General features: G+C 63.0%; 1 protein-coding gene across 1 annotated transcript in view; it reads right to left on the reverse strand.

Annotated features, from left to right (window-relative positions):
• Nucleotides 1-19193, reverse strand: part of GPC1 (glypican 1) — a 30955-nt gene extending 11762 nt beyond the window's left edge. Inside the window, exon 1 of the mRNA XM_014842857.3 lies at nt 18766-19193. Within this exon, the coding sequence (XP_014698343.2) occupies nt 18766-18931 (166 nt within the window). The 5' untranslated portion in view covers nt 18932-19193. The remainder of the gene's footprint in view (nt 1-18765) is intronic.
• Nucleotides 19194-21645: the final 2452 nt, after the last annotated feature.

Here is a 21645-nt window from a genome sequence, read left to right on the forward strand (position 1 = left end):
TGATGGGCATCCAGGCCAGGCCAGCTGGGTCAGGGGGCAGCAGGTGGGCAGACAGGAGGGTGCAGATCCCTGGGGCAGACAGAGCTCTTCAGGCATAGGCACCCATGGGCCACAGGGGCAGACAGCATCCCCAGCTGGCTGCCCTCCCTCCTGAACCCTCCTGGTCCCCTGGAGGACCAAGCCCCCCTCCTGAACCTCCCATTCACACAGACAGGAGAGAGAAACTGAGTTGACAGGGAGAGGAAAAGACAAAATACCAAGAGACACAAGGGGCTCCCCGGTGCGCAGGCTCTGAGTGGGGCTCCTTGGCACCGTTGGCCCACCCACTGCTCACAGCTGGGAGCTGGCCCCCACCCCAGTGGCCTCCCCGCAGCCCCCCAACCCTGCCTGGCCACCTCGTCCAGCCGGCCCGGTGACCTGCGCTGTTCCGGCAGCCCCAGCACAGCCCCCGTCCCTCCCTCCCTCCTCGGACACACACGGGAGTGAAGACACGGAGCCAGAGCCTGGGCGCCGGCCTGAGGCTCCGGGCAGGCTGGGCCGAGGCGGCCCCCGAAGCCTGCTGCAGGGCGGATGCGGTGGTCGAGGCACAGAGGCTCTGAGCTTCCCTTCCGCCCAGCCCTGGCCCAGATCAGCCGGGGCCCACAGGTCATCTGTTGGTCCTGGACATCAGCTGGCTGGAGGTGAGCTCTGCAGCGCACCCCTGCACTTCCCAACAAGCAAGCCGCCCCTCCTGGTCAGAGCCAAAGGGTTGAGCGGTGGGGGGGGTCTGCCTGGAGAAAGCATGAGCTCTCTGACCCTAGAAGTGTGCAAGTCAGACTGACAGCATTCTCCTCTTGTACTGCAAACTTCTCCACACCCAGACCCGCCCCTCTTCTCTCAGCTCAGTACCTGGAGAAAGGTGAGACTCAGGCCAGGCAGGAGAAACTGCTCCTGCTCCTCCCCACCCATCGTACAGCTGCCAAGTCCACCCCAGCGGGCAGCATCAGCCTGTCCCCTCTTCCCACTGACCCCTCCCGTCCACACTGAGGCTGCTCCCCAGGTGCCCAGTGACGGTCCCTCCTTTTGTCCTTGGTCCCTTGGCTGCTTTTTCAACAGCTGACTATTCCTTCCAGAACTCTCCCTTCCCTTAGGCTTCAGGAAGCTTCCTCTGGAGATCCCACATTTTCTGGAGGGGGAGAGGAGAGGTTTGTTCCCCTACCCTGTAGAGCCTCTCGTCCAGGCACCCGCCCCCACCAAATCCCAAGGTCCCCAATTCCCAGATGGCCTCTGACCCTGCTCCTCAGGTTAAAATACCGGCACTCATGCCCTAACCCCATCGCAGGTGCTTCTCTTGCTGGGCAGACAACCGAGGTGCTTCCCCCCGCCAGATTCAGACCTCTTGGGGTCCCCCAGACCCCCTTCTCCTCACTAAGCCCCTGTCAGTCTACAGCTCAAACATCTTTGAGACTCACACCCTCCTGCCACCTGCTGACACAGCCATAGCTCCCAGCCCTCCCATCTTAGGGCACGAGCAGCCCCCTAATGGCATCCCCACCCAGCAGCCACCACCTCCAGCACTGTCACCCCAATGCTTTGGCTCAAGATCCCCATCCCAACGGTGGTCACTATCTCCAATGCTGGACACAGACCTCATTTGTCCAGACCCAGCCTGGCAGCCGCCTGTGACTGGCGGCCCTAGAGCCCTCCCAAAGAGACTGCAGAGGGAAGATGGCGCCACGCCAAGCCCATCTCTCCAGAAGCTTCCACTGCTCACACAGGAGTATGCAGACCGCCTGCTCGACCCGCCTTTAAAGCCACATCCCAGACGCTCTGCATCAACTCACCCAGCCGCCCCTGGACTACTCCCTCTAAATTAGTGTAGACAATTAGCCCGCACTAGCCTCCTGCACTGTGCCGGGACACAGCTACGTGGATAGTTCCAGGCACCACGGTCTCCAAACACACCAAGGGAAAGGCCCAGGTCTGGAAAAGTAGGAAGGGAGCTGCTTGCCCACCCCTCCCCTCTACTCAATTCTGAACCCCATAGCGCGCCTTGCTGGCTGACTGCGGGGGCTGGGGGAGGGAATGCAGAAGGCTGCCTCCAAGCAATAGACCCTTTTTTGGACAACTGCCCCATGCCCACTCCCCCGGGGACCCCATCCAGCTCCAGGGGGCCACGGGATCCTCTTGGCATGCCCATCAGTCAGCTGCGGGGCACTGGACAAACGCCCAGCATCTGGGCACCATCACGGTGGGAGCTCCAGACTTTCCTTTCTTACCTTCCCCACCCCAGTCCCCCTGAAACGCGCGCACCCCGCCAGTCCCTGTCACAGGGTCACACCTGAGCGTCTAAAGTCCATCCAGGAGGGCAGCCTCAGACCCACCTCGGAGAGGACATTTCAACCACCATCTCCCCGACCCTTACAAACACATCAACACCCATAACCTCTCTGGGTCCCAACGCTACCCCTCACCCACAATCTCACCGACCACCCAAGCCCCCTCCACCATTTCAGCCAAATGACAGCGTCAGCACCGAGCCCCTCTGCCGCCTCCGTCACGCACTGGGACCCGAAACCGAGGGGCGCCGGCTAGGGACACCTCTAGCTTGGTGGGTGGGAGGGGTCCGCCCCCTAGGCCCGCGAGGGGCTCCCGCAGGCCGGAGGTGACAACGCAAGACTGGCCGGGGCTGCGTCGCAGGCGGCGGAACAAAGGCCAGGCTCCCTGGTCGCCAGTCGTGGTGGGCAAGGATGGAGGAGCGCGGGCCGTGGAGCCGGAGCCGGCGCGCGGGGTCTGGAACTGCGGTGCGCAGAGACGAGGGGCGCTGGCGCAGAGGGCGGGCGCGGAGGGGAGGGGGCTGGAGGCGGGGGTGCCGGGGCTGCGGCAGGCGGGCGGGCGAGGCGGAGAGGAGGGGGCCTCGCCGTAGGGGGCTGCGGCAGGCGAGGGGGAGGGGTGGGGGGTGGAGGGCGACGCGATTGGCGGGGAAGGGGCTTGCCGCAGTGGGTGCGGCAGGCACGGGGAGGGGGGCTCTCAGGGGCTGCGGCAAGCCAAGCGGAGGGGGATGGGTCTGACAGAAGAGGAAGGGGGGCTTGCCGCAGGAAGGGGGCTGCGGCAGGCACTGGGGGAGCAGAGGAAAGGATGGGGTGGGGAGGGGTGGCAGGAACGCTGCGGAGATACGGCCGAGAGGGCCACGGAGATGGGGTGAAGGTGGGGAAGTGATGGCGAGGAAAGGAGGGTCAGTGACGGCGAGCGGTGAGGACGGGGAGATCCGTGAGGGGGACATGGAGACTGGCGATGGGGCTCATGAGGCGAAGGGGATGGAGCGATGGATGCCGACGCGGACGAGGGCGAAGATGGGCTTGAGGTGGGATGTGGCGGTGGTGTCGGGAAGACGAGGGTGGAGATGAGGATGGCAAGGAGGAGGGAGTGTGGGTGGGGGTGGCGCGCGAGGGTATGGGGATGCAGTGGGACTGGGGAGATGGAGATGGCGGACTGGGGACCCGGCGGGTCACCCAGCTTGGATCCCAGCTCCGCGGGCGCCACCCGGCCGTGGCCCGAAGCCCGTTTGCGGCGGCGGCGGCAGCAGCTCCAGCAGCGGCGTCCCCAGCTGCGGTGGTGGCGGCGGTGACGCTCCGGGCGGCGCGCGCGACTTCGGGCGCGGATGCGAGGGGGTTTGGGGGTCCGGCCGGACCGGGGAAAGGCGGGGGAGGACCCGGCTGGAAGGGCTTGGAGGGAGAGGAGCCGGGGCGGGACCGGGCAGGCGCGCCGAGGAGTCTGCGGCCACCGCGCGGGACAGCACCGCAGCCGCACTGGCGCGCACGGCCGAGGACGCGCCTCCTTCCGCAGTCCCCGCCCCGCCGCGCTCGGCACCGCCCCCGTCTCCCAGGAAACCTGGGCGGCCGCCCCGCGCCCCCTCCCGCTGACTGCGGGACAGCGGCCCACAGCCCCCTCGCTTCCCGCGGCCCGGTGCCCACCCCTGCGGCCAGCCCCCTCCCGCTGTCCCCCTGCAGCACGGCCGGTGCAGGCCCGGGGCTGGGTGCCCTGGGGAACTAGGGCCCAAGCCGGGATGGTGACGGGGCAGGTGTCAGGTTGCTTCCGCGATGGGCAGTGGCAGCCCACCACCTCGGGAGTCCCCTCTCCTGCTGACAACGACCAGATCCCTACTGCTGTCTGGGCACTCAAAGGCCACCACCAGTCACCACGAGTTTTCTACCTGCCCCACCCCCAGCCCCTGCCCCAGTCTCTCACCTCACTGACCTGGGCCTCCATCCCAAGGTCCAGATCTGCTTCCCCTAGGAATTACCAAACTCTGCACACTCTCATCTAGTTTGGCTGCCCCCCCACTCCTGGGGCCCCAGGGCAGCGGGGGGAGTCCTAGAAGATGGACTGGAGCTGCCCCCTCGGCTGTGTCCACAGGGGACATCCTGGAACTGCAGAAGGGGACGACACGGCTCAGGGATCCTCTCAGCCATGTTCCCCCAAAAGACGCATCGTAGGCCCATCCGCCCACCCTGTGAGTGCCAACAGGCAGAGATGGCAGGGCTCTCGGCTGGGCCAGAACACAGAGCAGGCCCTCAGGGGCCATCGAGGGAGCCTGCCAGGCTAGCTGTGCCCTGGGCCCACCCAGCATGGGCCCCATAAATACTGGGGACTGAACAGATGAATGGGAAGGGGCAAAGGGGCTTTGCTGCTCACCCCAATCCAGCCACTTCCCTCAAAGCCGGGCAGCCATCCCCAAGGCCATGGCCACTCCCGCCTGGCATCCCAGCCCCTCTGGTCACCTCCATCCAGCTCATGACTTGCTGCTTCCACTAACCCCTGGAGCTCACACGCCCTCCCCCTTGCTCCGCCCTCTCTCAAGGCCCACTCACCTCTCCCTTCCTCCAGGAAGCCCTCCCAGGTCTCTCTGGGCCAAAGCACCTGCCCAGCCTCTGGCCTCCCTGAGCACGGGGAGGCCCTCCCCAGGGGAGGAGAGCCGCTCTGCCTGCCTGTGGGGACCCCCACTTCCCTTCTCTCACCTCTCTGCCCAGCAGCGGGCCAGACCTGGCGCTGAGTAAACAAGTGTCTAAAGAAACTGTACGGAGAGAACCGTTGTCCAGCGTTAGCATTCACGGAAACAATGCTTAACACCATCATGGTCCCAGAGCCCCAGTCTCAGACCTCCCCTTCCCCTGGGAAACCAGCACTTTCCTGCCCTGGCCCCTCCCCAGAGGCAGCAGGACAGCCAGACACCCACAAGCGCTACCTTATTCTTACAAAGGCCCCAATCCCCGCAACGAGATGGAGCACTTGCTATGTGCTGTTAAGGGTCTCAGCCCTGTCTGCGATTTTGAATCATTTAATCTTCAGAACAGCTGCTCTTTCCTATTCTACCGCTGATGGAGCTGACACAGGGAGCTAAAGTGACATGCCCAAGGTCACTCAGCCTGGAGCGGCTGCGCGGACACGGGGCCCAGTGCAGCCCAACAATCCAGGCCTGGCCTCCCCTGCCTCTCCCACGGCGAGCCCTCCCTTGATCCCAGTCCCAGGGGAATTCCTGAGCGGAGGGCGAGGCTGAAGCAGGAGCAGACATGCCCGCAGACGGCCCGCCTGCCATCCGGAGAGGTCTGGGCGGTCTCCGGTGGATGGTCTCTCCGGGGCCGCTGACTCAGCATGGCCGCCCAGGCAGCACCTCCGGCTCCAGCACACACCCAGCTCGCAGGTGTGTGGGCGCCAAGCAGGGAGCCCGAGCCCAGCCCTGCAGGCACAATGTAGGGGCGTAGGGGACAGCAGATACAGTCCAGGACACAGCCAAGCGTGAATTTCAGATAAACAATGCATTATTTTTTAGTATAAAAGTATCTGGCCCAAAAGAATTGAAATCAGAGACTTGAACAGAATCTTTACACCCCTGTTCGCAGCAGCATTATTTACAACAGCCAAAGGGTGGAAACAACCTGAGTGTCCAGTGACAAATGAGTGGATAAACAAAAGGGACATATCCGTCCAGCGGAATACTATACAGCCCTGACTCAGGCTATAAGGAGGATGAACCTCAAACATATCATGCTCAGTGAAAGCAGCCAGACCTGAAATACGGGCATGATTCCACTTCAAGAGGGATCCAGAGTTGTCAAATCCACAGAAACAAAAAGTAGCAGGGCGGGTGCCAGAGGCTGGGGCAGGGGGAGGGGGAGATAGTGTTTAATGGGGACAGAGTTTCAGTTTGAGAAGATCAAAAAGTTCTGGAGATGATGGTGGTGATGGCTGCCCAACAATGTGAATGTGCTTAATGCCACTCAACTGTACACTTAAAGATGGTTAAAATAGGAAACTTTATTGTATTTTACCATTAAAAAAAACCCCCCAAATATCTGGGACATATTTATAGTAAATACATGGGGCATACTTACACTAAAAATTTATTTGCTGTTTATTTAAAATTAAAATATTCAGGGCATATTTACACTACAAAATCACTCACTATCTGACATTCCAATTTAACTGGGCATCCTGTAGTTTTATCTGGTGGCCCTTTGTGGGGTGTGGGGAGTGGCCTGACTGAAGTCACTCAGGCTCCCCACCTGCAACACCCTGTCTCACGAAGGCACGGACACACACACACATATGTCCCCAGGGCTCCCTGGCTGGGGTCCTCAGACCCTGCCCAGGCCGGCAGCAAGAGGGGAATGGGGGGTGTCAGAGGGGGCTTTGCCTGCCCACCTCAGCCCCCAGCCACCTCAGAGAATGATGGACCTCAGCGACCCAATTAACAGGAAGACACAATTATCCCCATCTTACAGATGGGGAGACTGACGCTGGGAGAGGTTATGTGAACTTGCTCAATGCTCAGACCTGTTGCCTAACGCCGTTCCCCTCTGGCCTCTCCGCAGGGCCTGCAGCTCCCTTCTGAAAACCAGCCGCCACCCTGCAAGGCCACCCCGAGCCCCTCCTGCTGGCGGCATGGCCCTGAGCTGGGGTCGTTCTCCATCCTCGTAGGCTGCCCTCCAGGAGAGGCCTGCAGCCAACTCTTCCTGCAATTCTCAGCTTCCCAGGACCAGGACTGGGGATAGCCGAGTGGTGGGTGACAAAGGGCAGAGTCCCTCCCCGCCAGCCTGGATCTCTCTGACCCCCAGCTGTGGCTCTTGGCCTGGCTGCGGACAATGCTACCATCTCCATTTTACAGAAAAGGACTCTGAGGCAGAGAGAGGTTCAGCAGTTGGCCCAAGGTCACACAGCAAGTGAGTGTGGAGATGGCGTTTGAACCCTGGCAGGCTGGCCAGGTCCAGGAGACCAGGTTTTGGCTTGCTTTTGGGCCCATCTCTTTCCTAAGATGATGGCCAAGAAGATCAGCCTCTGGATTCAAGAGACCTCGGCCCTGGGCTGGGGCGTGGCCTTACCCATTCGCCCAGCAGGTTGCCTCCCTCTGAGCCCCAGGGTCAACGTGCCCCTCCCTCCTTCCTTGAGCTCAGATGCCACCTCCTCACAGCAGCCCTCCGGACCCTCCCTCTTGGTGCCCAGCCTTCCTGACTCTGTACTGACGGGTCTCCCCTCGGCCTCAGGCTGCAAACTCTAGATGTCAGAGAAAGTGGAGGCTGGGCCCTTGGGCTGGGTGTGCAGTGTGGCCGTGCAAGCCTCTGAGGTCCCCACGGAAGACAGGATGAGAAGGCCAAGCTCACAGCAGCAATGGCCAAGGGGCGCGTGGGGCCCCAGGCCATCCCAGATGGGGAGGGGTCTTTGCTCTACAGCACAGGGGCCATGTGCGATTGCAAACCCCACGTGCGTGTCTAAATTCACATATGTTATTTCTCTTTACTTTTAACTTACAAAAGTAACACGCGGTCACTGTGGCCAGCAAAGCCACAGCTCACGAGACCTGCTATGGGTCCTTTCCTGCGCCAATATTGTTGGTGGCTGCATTTCAGCACTGAGAACAGCGCCTGACACACAGTAGGAGCTCAACTGAGGGATTCAGAGAGCCTGCCATGTCTCAGTGTCCCCATCACTCCCACCTGCAGGCAGCTGGCCAGGTTGCCGCTCAGCCTCAGGTGCCTGGACACCCCCCCTCCCCCCACCTCCTGGTCCCCTGCTCCCATCCCCTGCAGGTTCTGCTGGGTGCAGACATCTGGGCTCCACCAGCCTTCTGGGTCGCCGCCCAGAGGACCTGCTCTTTGTGTCCTGGGGCCCCTGGCCATCTCCTGAAGCCCGGAGACCCCTTCGCAGGATGATGTTTATGAGGTGAAAAATTATGCAGAGGCTCAACCAGGAAAGCAGGTGCAACGCAACGGTCATCAGAATGTCATAAAACAAACGTGGGCTGCACCACACGCGCTATCCTATGAACAGGTTTTGCAAGACCTGGCGCAGGTCTAACAGCGACCAGGATCTCAAAGGTGTGGTGAGTGTCAATAGTATTTCCGCTACAAATGTAAAAAGACACGAAAATGCTAGTGGTTTCTATTGGTGACCAAGTCCCAGATACCAGAATACCACTGTTGCCTCGTCCATAGTCGCGGGAAATGTTGAATTTTGGTTAGAGGTTAGCAAAAATGGAGATGTAATTTCTTTCTCAGCAAAGTTTAAAACTAGCCCTGGGCCTCTCCCGTGCACCCCAGCTAAGAACCCCAGCCTCGAATGACCTGCCTGTGCACACCTGTATCTGTCCACTAACCTGTCCATCTTTCTAGAGCCGACTCCACCACTCACGCCTGCAAGGCTGTCCTGGCCCCAAAGCAGAGGGGTGCCCTCTCCCCTGTGCTCCCTCGGACACTGGTTCTGTCCTGCCTAGGGCTTTGGATCAAGTGTTCCTAATGGGCTGTGGCTGGCATTTCTGGAAGGCACCTTCCAGCTGCTCAGGAGTATCCTGCACTGCACAGGGTCCCTGGCCTCCCTGACCCCACCCCAAAATTGCCGTGACAACCATATCCCAGGAAGGGGGCTTTAGCTGTGTCTCTGACCTACGGCCACCCACAGTGTCCTCCAAACTCCCAAATACGCTGTGACAGGGAGGCACCAATCCCTGGTGTTAAGTTACTCCAAGGGAGAATGCCAAGATGCCTGAGGGTGTCCTGTAGGCAGCCCCCACGAGGCCGGGGGGAGGAGGTGAGGGATGGTGGGGTTGAATTATTTAGGAGCAACACCCCTTTAAAATGCCGCTGTCAGGGGCCGGCCCCGTGGCCAAGTGGTTAAGTTCGCGCGCTCCGCTGCAGGCAGCCCAGTGTTTCATTGGTTCGAATCCTGGGCGCGGACATGGCACTGCTCATCAAACCACGCTGAGGCAGCGTCCCACATGCCACAACTAGGACCCACAACGAAGAATATACAACTATGTACCGGGGGGCTTTGGGGAGAAAAAGGAAAAAATAAAATCTTTAAAATACCGCTGTCAGTCCAGGGTGTCCTGTGCTCCATGACAACGGGAGATGCAAGTCAACGCCTGAGCCAACCCTCGCAGCAGGTGGCATCATCTTTCTCCCCAGGGCCTGGAGGTGGTCACAGGTGGGTGGGAGGTACTCCCTGTGGCCCCCAGAGCTGGGGCTGGGCACTCAGGGCTCCAGACGCTTGATGCACTCGGACATCATACACAGTTCACCACAGGGGCCCAGACAACAACAGGTGGCCCCAGGTACTGAGAACATGCTTAGATACACGGATGGGCCCGGATGGCCACCCACAGCTCTCAGACAGTGGTCCTCAGTATTACGGATGTTGCCCGAAGGTGTGCACAGGGCACAGACCTTCACAGGTTCTGGCGCTGATGGCGAGCCCAGGAAACGTCCCCACCAGGGAGGCTTGGGGCCACGGGCACTGCCAGGTGCACCTGCCCAGGGCCTGGCTGCCCACCTGGGAAGGAGATATGCTGGCCTGTCCCTCAAGGTGTCGGTGGCACTGCAGCCAAATCCACCATCCCAGGGCCGACGAGCCAGGTCCTAGATGAGACTTAGAACACAGTGCCTGCCAGGTCCTGGATTGCTGGGTTTGGGAGGGCCTGGCAGCCTCAACTGAGTTTGTCACCAGACCCTGACCTTCTGGGGGGTGGGGAACATGGCTTTTCATCTCTGTGTCCCTAGCAGAGGAGTGAGCACATAGCGGATGGGGGGGTGGGTAGGTGGATGGATGGATCGATGGATAAATGGAAGGATGAGGGGTCCCATGGATGAATGGGCAGATAGATGGATGGATAAATGGGTGGGTGGATGGATGGATGAATGGATAAATGGAAGGATGAGGGTCCCATGGATGAATGGGTGGATAGATGGATGGATGGATGGGTGGGTAGAAGGACAGATGGATAAATGGAAGGATGAGGGTTCCATGCCTCCTGGCCTGTGAAGCCCCGCCTTGTCTCTCACAAGGAGGTACGGCAGCTGAGCTCAGGCATTTGGGGCCCATTGGCAGGACCAGCTCTGATCTCAGGAGGTCCTCCCGGGGTGGCTGGCTGGCAGGTCCTGGGCTGGAGCTGAGCTGAGCCTGACCTTCTGTTCTTCCAGCTACCAGCCAGTCCTTCCTGAAGCCTGAGTCCTCAAGTGGGCATCACGAGGGCCCCACTTGGGCCTGCAAGTTCCCAGGGCCCACCTCTTTCCTGGGCCTCCACGGCCCCTCCCCAGCTCCTCCACTGTCTCAGCCTGGGGACCCCTTGGTCCTCCGGGGCCTGCCAGGGCCGTCTCTCCCTGCAATTGTGGGGTGCTCTGTGGCCTATGTTCTGGGGCTTTGACCCCCAGCTCTCTGTCCTCTGGCTGACCTCACCTCTGCACTCTGGACCACATGCTTACAGGACCAGGTCATATGGATGGCACCCCCATTACCCCAACAAGGTAGGCTCGCGTGGCCTCACCTCATACCTGCTCCTCTGTGGGACACCCCTTTCAGGAGTTGGCACTGGCACCCGGTGCCTACACCAGACACCTGGGGCCAGTCTACACCAGGGCAGAAGTGACTTAGTCAGCAGGTGGCAGGGTCTGGCCTGGGCAGTGAGGCTATCGGGGAGAAGCCACTTAAGGAACAGGGTTCTGAGTCCTGAGAAGCCCTTCTGGGACTCAGTTTCCCCATCTGCACACTAAGTGGTCATATGAGATGATACTCAACCTGCCCTCCAGATACCCCCAGGCAATGGGCTGGTGGAGGTCAGGGCATGGCTGCAGGAGACAAGCCCTGGGACTGAGGCCCTGATGGGCTCCGGGGGCACCCTGGCAGGAGGGAAGGAGAGGATAGGGTGGCAGGGGCCCAGAGCCGGCCCTCCTGTAGGGTTTCCCCTTACTGGCCAGCTCCAGCCCAGCTCCTCTCCTTGGCCTCAGGCCCTGCTGTGGCTGTCTATGCCTCTGACAAGACCCTGGGGCTCACCTACGCTGCAACTCCCTCTGGTGATGGGAGACCTGCCTCATGGTGCTCCCGGGCTGGTCCTCACAGCCTACCAGTCCCTCAGCGCTGGTCTCTGGTTTCCTGTCTGCTTCTCACCCTCCCAGTCTGGGCCTCAGGCTGGTTTGCAAACGGCCTGGTCCCCTCCCCTACTGGAGCCCAAGCCAACTCTCCTCCTCTGAGATGCAGCAGGGGCAGTGGGCAGAGCACCGGGCCCCTGGGGGGCTGAGGTCAGGGCAAGTGCCAAGGGAGCAGGATTGATGGAGCCCCCCTGGGGCTGCCCTGTCACCCAGCCAAGCCTCTAGAACCCAGGGAGCATTTAGCACAAATGAGCAGCGAGCCTCCTCAGCCGGGCCACTGTGCCAGGGGACAGCTGCTGCCCAGGCCCCATGCCGCTGCCCGCCTCCCAGCTCTCTCCCTCTCCAAACCCTCCAAACTCAGGTGCTGCTGGCTGCCTCCTAGCCCCTCAGCCCCACTGCCTCCTCCGGAAGTCTACCTGGGGGCCCAGCACCTGCTTGCATGCTGTGGCCCTGCTTGGAGGCCCTCCCACTTGCACGTGGGAACGCTGAACCTTTCTAAGGCACACTGGTACCACTGAGTCACAACTCCCCCAGCCAGGTGCCCCTAATCCCCATGAAGATCTTAAGGCCGGCCCCTCACTGCCAACTCTGGGGCCCTCCCAACCACAGATGGCTGGGACTGGGCAGGGACCGGGTGGCAATGCAAGGCCAAGAGCTACGGTCCCTGAGCATGCCGAGACCAGGGCTGTGCCCTGAGAAGCCTGCAGGTGGGCAGGGGTGAGGAGGCTGCCAGGGGATGGTCTGACCCCGCCACTCTGTCGTCCGGGCCTGAGTGAATCTCTGCGATGAGCCCGAGCCTGTGGCAGACTCGGCGAGGCCTGGTCCTATCCTGAGAAGCCGCCACCACTAAATACTCAGAGCCCAGGCTCTCCACCCACTGGACGGGAAGCGCACGGGCATGAAGAGCAGGTGTGAGGGGCTGCCTCCTGCTGTGGGCTGTACTGCGTCCCGCCAGTTCATATGCGGGACTCCTAACCCCCAGGGCCTCAGAAGGCGGCCTTGCTTGAGGATGGGGTCTTCACAGATGTAACTGGTTAAGATGAGGTCACACGGGAGCTGGGGGGCCCCTAACTTGATAGGACTGCTGCCCTTCTTTTTCCAAGGTCAAGTACGGAAACAGACATGCACATAAGGAGAAGGCCATGTGAAGATGAAGCCAGAGACCCGGGCACCAAGATATGCCAAGGATCGCCAGCAACCGCCAGAAGCTGGCAGAGGCCTGGAACAGCTCCTCCCCTCGCGGCCTCAGGAGGAACCAGCCTGGCTGACACCTTGATTTCGGACTCCAGCCTCTTGACCGCAAGATAATAAACTTCTGCTGTGTAAGCCACCCGGTCTGTGGTATTTGTCACCGCAACCCTGGGAGCTGGTACACTCCTGACCCTGCGCCCAGCCCAGGCCTGGCACATGGGCGGTGCCTGGGATGTTTACTGCACTGAATGGAGCCAAGGCCTGCCCAGACTTGGGGAGCACCCAGGGAGCAGGGAGAGCCCCTAAGTGGGGCTGTGTTGGGGATGCCCGGGGAAGTTGAGCATCAGGGCCAAGCGCCTGAGGGAGGATGGTGCCCAACGTGTACTGTGGGTGGGCAGGGAGAGGACCTGCCGGGCAGGAGGGATGCATGTGCCAGGAAGGTGAGCCAGCCAGGAGCGCGTGGAAGACAGGCAGATGAAGAGATGGCCCCCAGGGGTTCCTAAACCCACCCAGATCCCAGGATTTGTGCCCAGAGAGTAGGGCTCTCACACTCAGAGCTTCCTCAGGACCCATGGCCTGACTTCGAACAGCTGAGGAGGCTGGATGCCTGGTCCTGACCACAGGACAGAGGCCACAGTGTGGGAGGCCAGGTCAGCCCTCACCTCACCCCTGGCTACCATGTGCTCCCACCTGGGAAGGCAGCCTGGGGTGAGGTGGGGCCTGGAGCAGACGGAGGAGAAGGATGGCAGCCTCCTCCACCCCAGGAGACTTCCGGGAGCTCAGGGCACCTGCCCAGGCCTGTTCCTAGACAGACAACGCTGACAAGAAAGGCCGCCAGCCAGTGCGGTGGTGAGGAGCTGGGTTCCGGGGTGGGCGGCCCTGGGCTGGAGCCCTTATCCTCCTGAGCCTGTTTTCTCTCCCAAATGTGGCCCATGACCTGACCCCACGGGGCCGTGCTGGCTGTGAGACACAATCAGGGTTGGCACCGAATGCCAGGCAAGGAGATAGGACAAAAGCAGGGCTGGGCTCAGGCTGCAGGGCCCGATACCCACCTGGACCCAGACACGGGTCCTGAATCTTGGTCCAAAACCACCCTGAACCAAGCCAGGCCTTGGGGATGAGGGTCTGGCTTCCAGGAGAGAAGTCCAACCTCTCACCACCTGGCATGTTCAGGCCTGGGCACGGCACACATGGGGCCCAGGCCCGACCTGATGCCCATGTGGCCTCGGGCAAGCCCCCCTCTCCGCCTGTCTCCCCGTCCAGGGCCAGCTAGGCTGACACACCCACAGTGCTCTCTTCCTGACGCCAAAGCCCAGCGTACCACCCGGCCGGCACGTCCCCAGTCCCAGTCCCAAGAGGCCTCCACAGCCCAAGAGACCGGTCAATCACGGGCTCACAGCTCACGCTGTTCCCAATTAGCACCAGCATGGAGCCAGCTTACTAACGGACTGGCCTGTCTCTTCGCCTAGGCTCACCAGCCCCTGGGGGACTAGGACCAGCATGGTGCTGGGGATACACCGGGGGCCGCGCCTTGGGCTGGCCAGCAGCATACTGTTGGGCCACCCACTGTGTGCATCCTGGGGTCACTTGATTCACACCCCTGGGGCCTGGGAACAGCCCTTAGCATGGTGGAAGTGACAGGCCCCAAGGCAGGCTGACAAGCTGGCTTTCACTGGACAGGCAGCGGGGGCCCGGCGAGAGAGTAAGGCCCGGCCCGTGGAAGGCCGAGTCATGGGGTAGCGCTGTCCAGATGGAGCTGGGCAAGGATCGGGGCAGGGAGACCAGGGCAGGTGCTCAGGAGGAGACGGAGGTAAGATAAGTTCTAACGAGGCCTAAGAAATGGAGGCAGGCCGAGGAGAGCCGACAGGAGAAGGCAGCTGGTGGCCCATTAGGGCCAGGACCTCACGGTCCCATCTCAGGCCTCCAGGCTGGGATGGCACGAGGTTTGCAGAAAACACAGACCATGGGACTGAGCAGCAGTTAATGTGACAGGCTTTGGGGTCTGCAGACTGCACTCTAGGCCCCAGAGCTCCACATGGGCTGAGTGCCCTGAAAAAAGTTATATGGGTTCTCTGGGCCTCAGTTTACTCCTCTGAAACCAGGTCTACAAAGACCCCTCCTTATCCAACATGTGAACGAGACACTACCGGGAAGTGAGTCACATGGAGCCTGGCTCATGCCTCCGCAGAAGACCTCCGGAGCCAAGGGGACAAGGGGGAGGATGTGGCCTCAGGCCACCCACACAGTCCACAGTGCCCACACGCTCTGCCTCCCAGCAACCTTTGGGGGTGGTCGTGACTATTCCCATTGTCACATGTGAAGACACAGAGGCACAGAGAGGCCGACCGGGGTGGGAGGCCAAAGCGGCAGGACGCTGCCTGTCCTGGCCCGGGGAGGACGTCCTGCCTCCCGGAGGAGCACAGCAGCACGTCCAGCACAGAGGCTGGAGCAAGGGGCCCAAGCCATTGCATCAGGCAGGTGGCCCTGTCGAATCCTGGCTCCCTTGGGCCACCCTCCCTCGAAGCCCTGTCCTCACGATGGGGATGATGAAACCTCAGCTCGAATGGTGGAGGACTGAGCAGCGGCCCAGCCCGAGGCTGCTGACCACCTTGGGGACCCAGATTAGACACACGGAGGCTTCTGCCTTCTGAACGGGACAAGGGACACAGAACCTTCTGGTCTTGGGATAGGCTGTGCGCCAGGTGGCTTGCAAGAGCCCTGTTGACCGTGGCTGAGAGACAGACGCCGGGTGGGCTCTCTCCAGCCCAGCCAGGACAGCCCTTTCTAGGACAAGGTAGGGGGAGGCCCACGGCTTCTGAGGACCCTCCCCTCATAATCTGTGCGCCGCCCCGCACCCCCCCCACCCCCCCCACTGCCATGAGGTCACAGCCAGCCCAGAGAAGCAAAGATTGCTACAGCAGGGCCTGAGATGTGGTCCTCAGTATGGGCTCCACCTGCATGCTGGTGCCACCCCGATTCTTGGGGTAGAGGAGCAGCTGACTGGTTCTGGTTGCACTGACAGTCCCATGCCCCCCGACCTCTAACTCCCAATGCTGGACCTGTCCGCATCTCCCACTACCCACCCTGCATGACCCAGCACAAAGCAGGACATTCATGGGACCCCAGCAAGTGTTCACTGAGAACCTGCTCAGCCCCGGGAGCTGGGCCCAGTTCTGCGGCTACAACAGAGGTGAACAGACAGAGGCGGTCCCTGTCCCAGGACCCAGCCAAGGGTCAGAAAAATTCGGGATGAATTGTGTCGAGTGCTGGGAGCCCCGGCAGGTGCTTAGGAAACATCTGGGGACCAGAAGCAACCTGGCAGGAGAAGGGAGCCCCTGCCAGGAAGGGCTGTGATTCAGCACGAGCCAGGGTGGGCATTTCCCAGCACGGCAGAGGGTTCCAGTGGCAGTTCAGTGCCTGGCCCCTGCTTCCTGGACAACGCTCTGGTCTGAGGGAGGGCCACCTGGTGGCCTTCCCCAGCCGCTGCCCCCAACGCCTGAGCCTCACCTGTCACCACTGCCTGGCCTGGCTGTCCAAAAAACCACACACAGTCAGAAACGGAGAGTAACACACTCTGATGGTCCCCTCTTAGGAGCCCACCACCATTTCTGCTCCCTCAGGCAGAGGCTGGAAAGGTCCCCTGCAGAGCCAGGGCAGCCCTCCTTCCCTCCCAGCCCCGAGGAAGCATTGGGTCTCTGCCCTACCCAGCCGGGGGGCCAGCTGAGCCAGGGGACTCGCAACAGGGGTCCACCCCCAGGGGTCCCCAAGCTGGAGAAGTCTGGCTGCTGGGCCTGCAGGAGAGGGGACCTTCCGCCCGGCTCCTGGAGAGCAGTGTGCCGCCGCGGGCCCACCAGAGGGCGCCTGGTCTGCAGAGGCCAGCACTAGTCACCCGGAGCAGAAGGGGACATGGCTGGCCGGCTGGCCGCTGCCCTGAGAGGTCACCCTGCTTCCTTCCCCCACGTGGCACTGGTGCTCTCCTTGGCGCCTGGGCCCCCAGGGCACTCTTCAGTTCTAGCCTTCTTCAGGGGGGTGTGGCCATGTGGGGTCGGGGAGAGCACCTCCCCTGGAGGAGCCCTTGGCCCTGGGACGGAGGAGCCGCAGGCCATCAGCAGGGAGGGCAGTAACCCTGCCCGGTCTCCGGCTTTCCAGATCCAGAGGAGGGCGGCGCCCGAAGCCCTGGCCAGCGCGATGCTGGGACAGCTGCTGCGCGGCCATACTCCCCCAGCGGGACGGACAGCACCCCGCCCCCACTCATCACACTGATAGCCACATACTTTGCTCATGCCGGCCGCAACCAACTGTATCCCCTAACCCCAGGGGCCCAAGACCCAGCCTCCCAGCCCAGCCCCTCCTCAGTTTCTCCAGTTTGCCTGGCTCTCTCCTAGCCCTTGGCGGCTGCCCAAACTCTGCCACTCTGGCTCTCGGCCTAACTAGGACAGAGGCCTGTGGATGTGAGCAAGTTTAGGATGGCCCCTGGGGCACCACGGCCAAGTGGATGTGGGAAGGAGGGCCGTGGGGCAGAGGAGACGGCTTCTGTCCAAGAGGCAGGGCTGGGTGGGGGCAGCCGCTCAGCCACCCTGAGACCCTGTGCTCTGAGGAGGGATCCAGTAGGATGGCCAGGGAGGCCGGGCAAAAGTTCCTGTTTATGTGGGGGGAGGAGTAGAGGTGGGGGTGGAGCATGAACCAAACTCTGCCCAGGGCCTGTGCTGGTGTGCCCCCCAAACCCATCCCACCTCCAACCCGGGAGGGAGCTGGGACACTGACAGGGCCCCGTCAGCAGAGGGAGGCACCGCAAGGCCTGCCCTGGGATCCTTGAGAGGGGCCTCTCCAGAACCTCAGGGGGGGTGTCAAGGGATCTCTCAAGGCAGCCTTCTGTGCATCTGCCCTTCTAGGGGCCAGGGGGCCAGAGCCTGGCTGCCTCCTCCCAGTCCCCAGCAAGGCATGGCCATGGCCCCCGCCCCCATGCACTCCTCTATCATTCAGAATTCCGTGGCCCTAGTCATTCTCTGTTCCTGTGCCACCATTTGAGTGCCTCGCTTACCTGCCTGCCCCCCCGCCCGTTTGGAAAGAGTCCCCCAAGAGCAGGAATCTGGTTTGCTCTGCCCTTGTCCACTGTGCCCCAGACAGACCAGACCCAGTGCGGCTCTGGACACGTGTGCAGTTTGAGGATGAAGCCTGGGGGTCCTGGAGGTCCTTAGGACACTGTGCTCCACCCCTCACTCTCACATCCACTTCTGTTCCCAAAGCTCATCAGAAGCCAGCAGGGAGGGGGTGGCAAGACTGCGGGCAGCTGCAGGGCTGAGGCCGCCTGGGAGAATCCACGCTGTTACAGAGAAATGACATGGCCCCTGGGCGGGATCCAAGGCGCCGACCACCTGCAGCTGGACTCCAGCGGCCCAGAGTGGCAGGCGGGGCGAGAGCACCAGGCGAGCACAAGTTCCCCCGCAGGAATCAGGAATCCCTGCCAGGCGGCGTTCCCGCTCGAGGTGGAAGAGGTCGCGCCTTCTCCGCCCCCCGCCAAGCGCACAGCTCGCTCCCTGTCTCGCAGGGGCCCCTAGGCTGCCCTGCTAGGGACCCCGCGGGACTCCCCGGGCCCGACACGAGGCGCCTCTTGGAGAGGCCCGGACAGCCGACTTGGAGTCCCTAACCCGCGGCCACCTTCAGCTGCGCCCCGATGGCCGGCCCCGCAGCTCAGCCCTGGCTGGCGTCGAGGTGGGCCGGAGCGCCCCGGGACTCGGACTCCTGCCCCGCCGCCGCGCTGGGCCGAGCCGGTGGCCGAAGACGCCCAGCTCGAGCCGTGGCCCTGGACGAGGCACGGAGCCAGGGACCGCCCGGCCCACCGCCCGGCGAGGAAAGCTCCGCGGGGAAGGGGCGGGTGTGCGAGTTGGGGGCTGGGAGTGACCGAGCGGAGCGGAGGAGACCGGGGGGAGGCAGGGCGGCGCGGAGCTCGGAGGCGAGGGCCCGAAGGGGTGCAGACGAGCGAAGGCGCAGGGGACCACTAGGGGTCCGGGTGGCCGGGCACAGGCGGCGGGATTCGAGCGCCCGGGGCGAGGGGCCGCGCAGGGCAAACCAAGAGAGAGCAGGAAAGAATGGGGGCCGCAGGGGGAGACCCGGGCACGCCGGGGTCCGGGGCCCGCAGCCCAGCCAGGTTGGGGCCCCCGGGCGCCGCGCCCTCACTCACCCGAGATCTCCGCCTGGGGCACGTCGCTCAGGCTGAAGCCCTTGGCCCCGTAGATCTGGCGGACTTCGCCGCAGCTCCGGCTCTTGCTGGCAGGGTCCCCGCGGGCGCAGGCGGCCAGCGCGGCGGCCGCGCACAGCAGCCACCAGCCTCGGGCCCGGAGCTCCATGGCGGGGCCGGCGGCGCCCCCGGCAGCCCGCCCGCGCCCCTCTAGGGTCCCGGCCGGGCCCGCGAAGCCCCCGCCCGCGAAGGGCAGAGCCAAGGTCCCGGCGCGCGGCTCGCGGTCCGGAGGCCGAGGAGGCGGAGACAACAAAAGCCGGCGGCGGCCGCGGCGCGGGGCGCGAGATCCAGCCGCTCGGTCGGGCCGCCCAAAGCGCGGCGGGCGAGCGCGCAGTCCCGGCTCGGCGCCTCCCCCGCCGCCGGCCCGGCCCCTCGGCGGCCGGGGAGACTGGCGGGGAGGGGAGGGCAGGGGAGGGGCGCGCAGGGCGGGAGGGGAGGGGAGCACCGGGCGGGGCGGGGCGGGGCGGGGCGCGGCGCGGGGGCGCGATCCGGGGCGCACCGGGCGCTCCTCCCGCTCTCTGGGGACTGGGGGCCCGCCCGGCTCGCGCAGATCTATTGACTGCTTGAGGGAGGCGAAGGAACGGGGGACCGCGCGGGCTGCGGCCGGGGTCCCCGAGGGCGGGCCCCCACGCCCAGAGCCCGGGGCGGCGGCACCACCTGTGGGGGCGGGGGCGGGGGCGGGGGTGCTGAGGCAGGGCTTCCCCCGCCGGACGTGACATCACGCCTTCCGCGCGCCTATCAGGGGCGTCCCCGCCCCCAGCCGAAATCCGCATCTCTCCCATCCTGGTTCTCCTTTGCTCCGGCCCTGCCTTCCTGCGCCCTGGCAGCGCGCCCCGCGAGTCCGCTCCTGCAGCGCCTGGGTCCCCGCTGCCCGCCGCCCACACATCGGTTCGCTGCCTCCCTCCTCTCCCGCACCCGTTTACCAGCCCCTCGTCCCCCATCGCGTTTTCAGCCGCTTCTCTCACGGTTCCAGCTCACATGTGATGTTTTTGTGGGGGAGGGTGGGGGTCTGTAGGCGGGAAGCTAGCCAAGGGACTAGACCCCACCTTCTCCCAGCCCTGTATGGAGCCAACGACCTGCTTAGGTGTTGGAGATGGTCATCCTGTTTTTGGTTCCTCCACGTGGTTCTTTGGATGCTGGAGAAACAAAAGTGACGGGGGCAGAAGCGTGTCTGTGGGTTTGGGCAGCTGGGCCGTGGCACGTGACCTCTTGGAGAAGGGATGGGGGTCGAGCCCAACAACCGGTCAGATTGCTGGAGGATGAGGAGTGTGTGACGCGGTGACAGAGAGTGCCAGGAGAGGTCCTGGGTGAGGCTGGCGGGGCACCTGGCGGAGTGAGCGGGCAGTGCCCTTAGCTGCAGAGGGGAGGTGGGTGGGGTCTGTGAGAAGCTGAGGGCGCTGATATGTGGAGGGCTTCTGTTTCTCTCTTCCCTGGCTGCTGCGCCCCTCCCCCAACCTGCCTACTCTCCCCTCTGCCACGTGGGCAAAGGTCCCAGAGACCACCAGGCCTGGGCTAAGCCATGAATCCAGATCCTGATCCGCGGAAATGGAGGAAGCACATAAATTGACACCTTTGGCAGAGGACCCCAAGATAACCGTCGCTGGCCAGTAAGGGTGCCTGAATCTCAGGGTTGTGGTTTCTTTTCGCAGCAGGGAACAGGCCCATGGGGTGCTACCCACATCCCCCCATCCATGCCTGTGGGCTTGTGCTCCATCCCTCCCCTGGGGTCTCCTGCGCTGCCTTCCAAAGAAGGCTGCTCCCTTCACGGAGACACTGAGTCACTGTGCGAGGTGGAGCCTGCAGGAACCCCACCCAAGTGTCCAGCGCTCCTGCCCTCCCCATGCACCTGCTGCCTCAGCACATTGGTGGCTCACAGACCCCTGTGCAGCAACACCTTCTTCCCGCCTGGATCTGGCACTGCCACCTGGATTCCTCCTCCCCTGCATGCCTGGCTCAGGCCACCCTGGATAGGCTGAGGGACACCTGGCCCAGGCCCTTGCTGTAGGAGCTCACCTCCGCTTGAGGCTCGAGAGTCGCCTACTCTCTCTATTGTTGTTGTCGTCATGACTGTTACCTCCTTACAATCCGGCTAGACTGGGGAACTCCTCAGCGTCCTGTGCATTTCCCGGCCTCCGCACAGCAGCGTGGCCAGGCTGTCTGTGAGTCACGCTCACACAGCAGGTTTCCAGGACGTGGTGGTCATGGGCACATCCCCTGCCTGAGTACCTCCCAGGTGTGTGATGGCTCCACCCCCCAGAGAAGTCCTTACCGCCACCTGCGAGGTCGCTTTGCAGATCACGACACTCCCAGCCAGGACCCTTCCCCGAGGGAGGAAGCATGTTGTTCCCCAGGCGAATCCTGAGCTCTCATTGCCATGATGTTAAGGGGAACGGGGCAGGTGAGGAGCACAGTGTCTCTTTCAAGAATGGCTGTAAGGAAGACCATGGGGGTGGCCCATGTAGATTGCCAGGTCCCCAGTGGGGCACAGGTGGCCCACAGCCTCCCCTCCCTCACCCAGGAGTCTGGGGCTCTGGCTGTTTGTTCCTCTCTTGGTCTCGTCCACATTGGGTGCTTTGTGGGTGCTCGGCCTCCCGTGCTTGAGGCTCAAGCTGGGCTGGGACAGGAGTGCCCAGGTGTGGGCGGCCTGCACGGCTTCCCACGGCGCATTGTGCCTCCCACCAGGGCAGTTTCTTTCTAGCTTGTGCTCCTCAGGACACTTGATTGAAAGCAACGGAAAGCCAACTGGAGGAAAAAGCGTGAGCAGAAAGCAAATGCATGGTCTCTTGTCCATCTCTGGCACTAACTAGCTCCCTGGTCCTGTCC

The sequence above is a fragment of the Equus asinus genome, chromosome 19 (assembly GCF_041296235.1).
Source record: "Equus asinus isolate D_3611 breed Donkey chromosome 19, EquAss-T2T_v2, whole genome shotgun sequence".
Classification (NCBI taxonomy): Eukaryota; Metazoa; Chordata; class Mammalia; order Perissodactyla; family Equidae; genus Equus; species Equus asinus.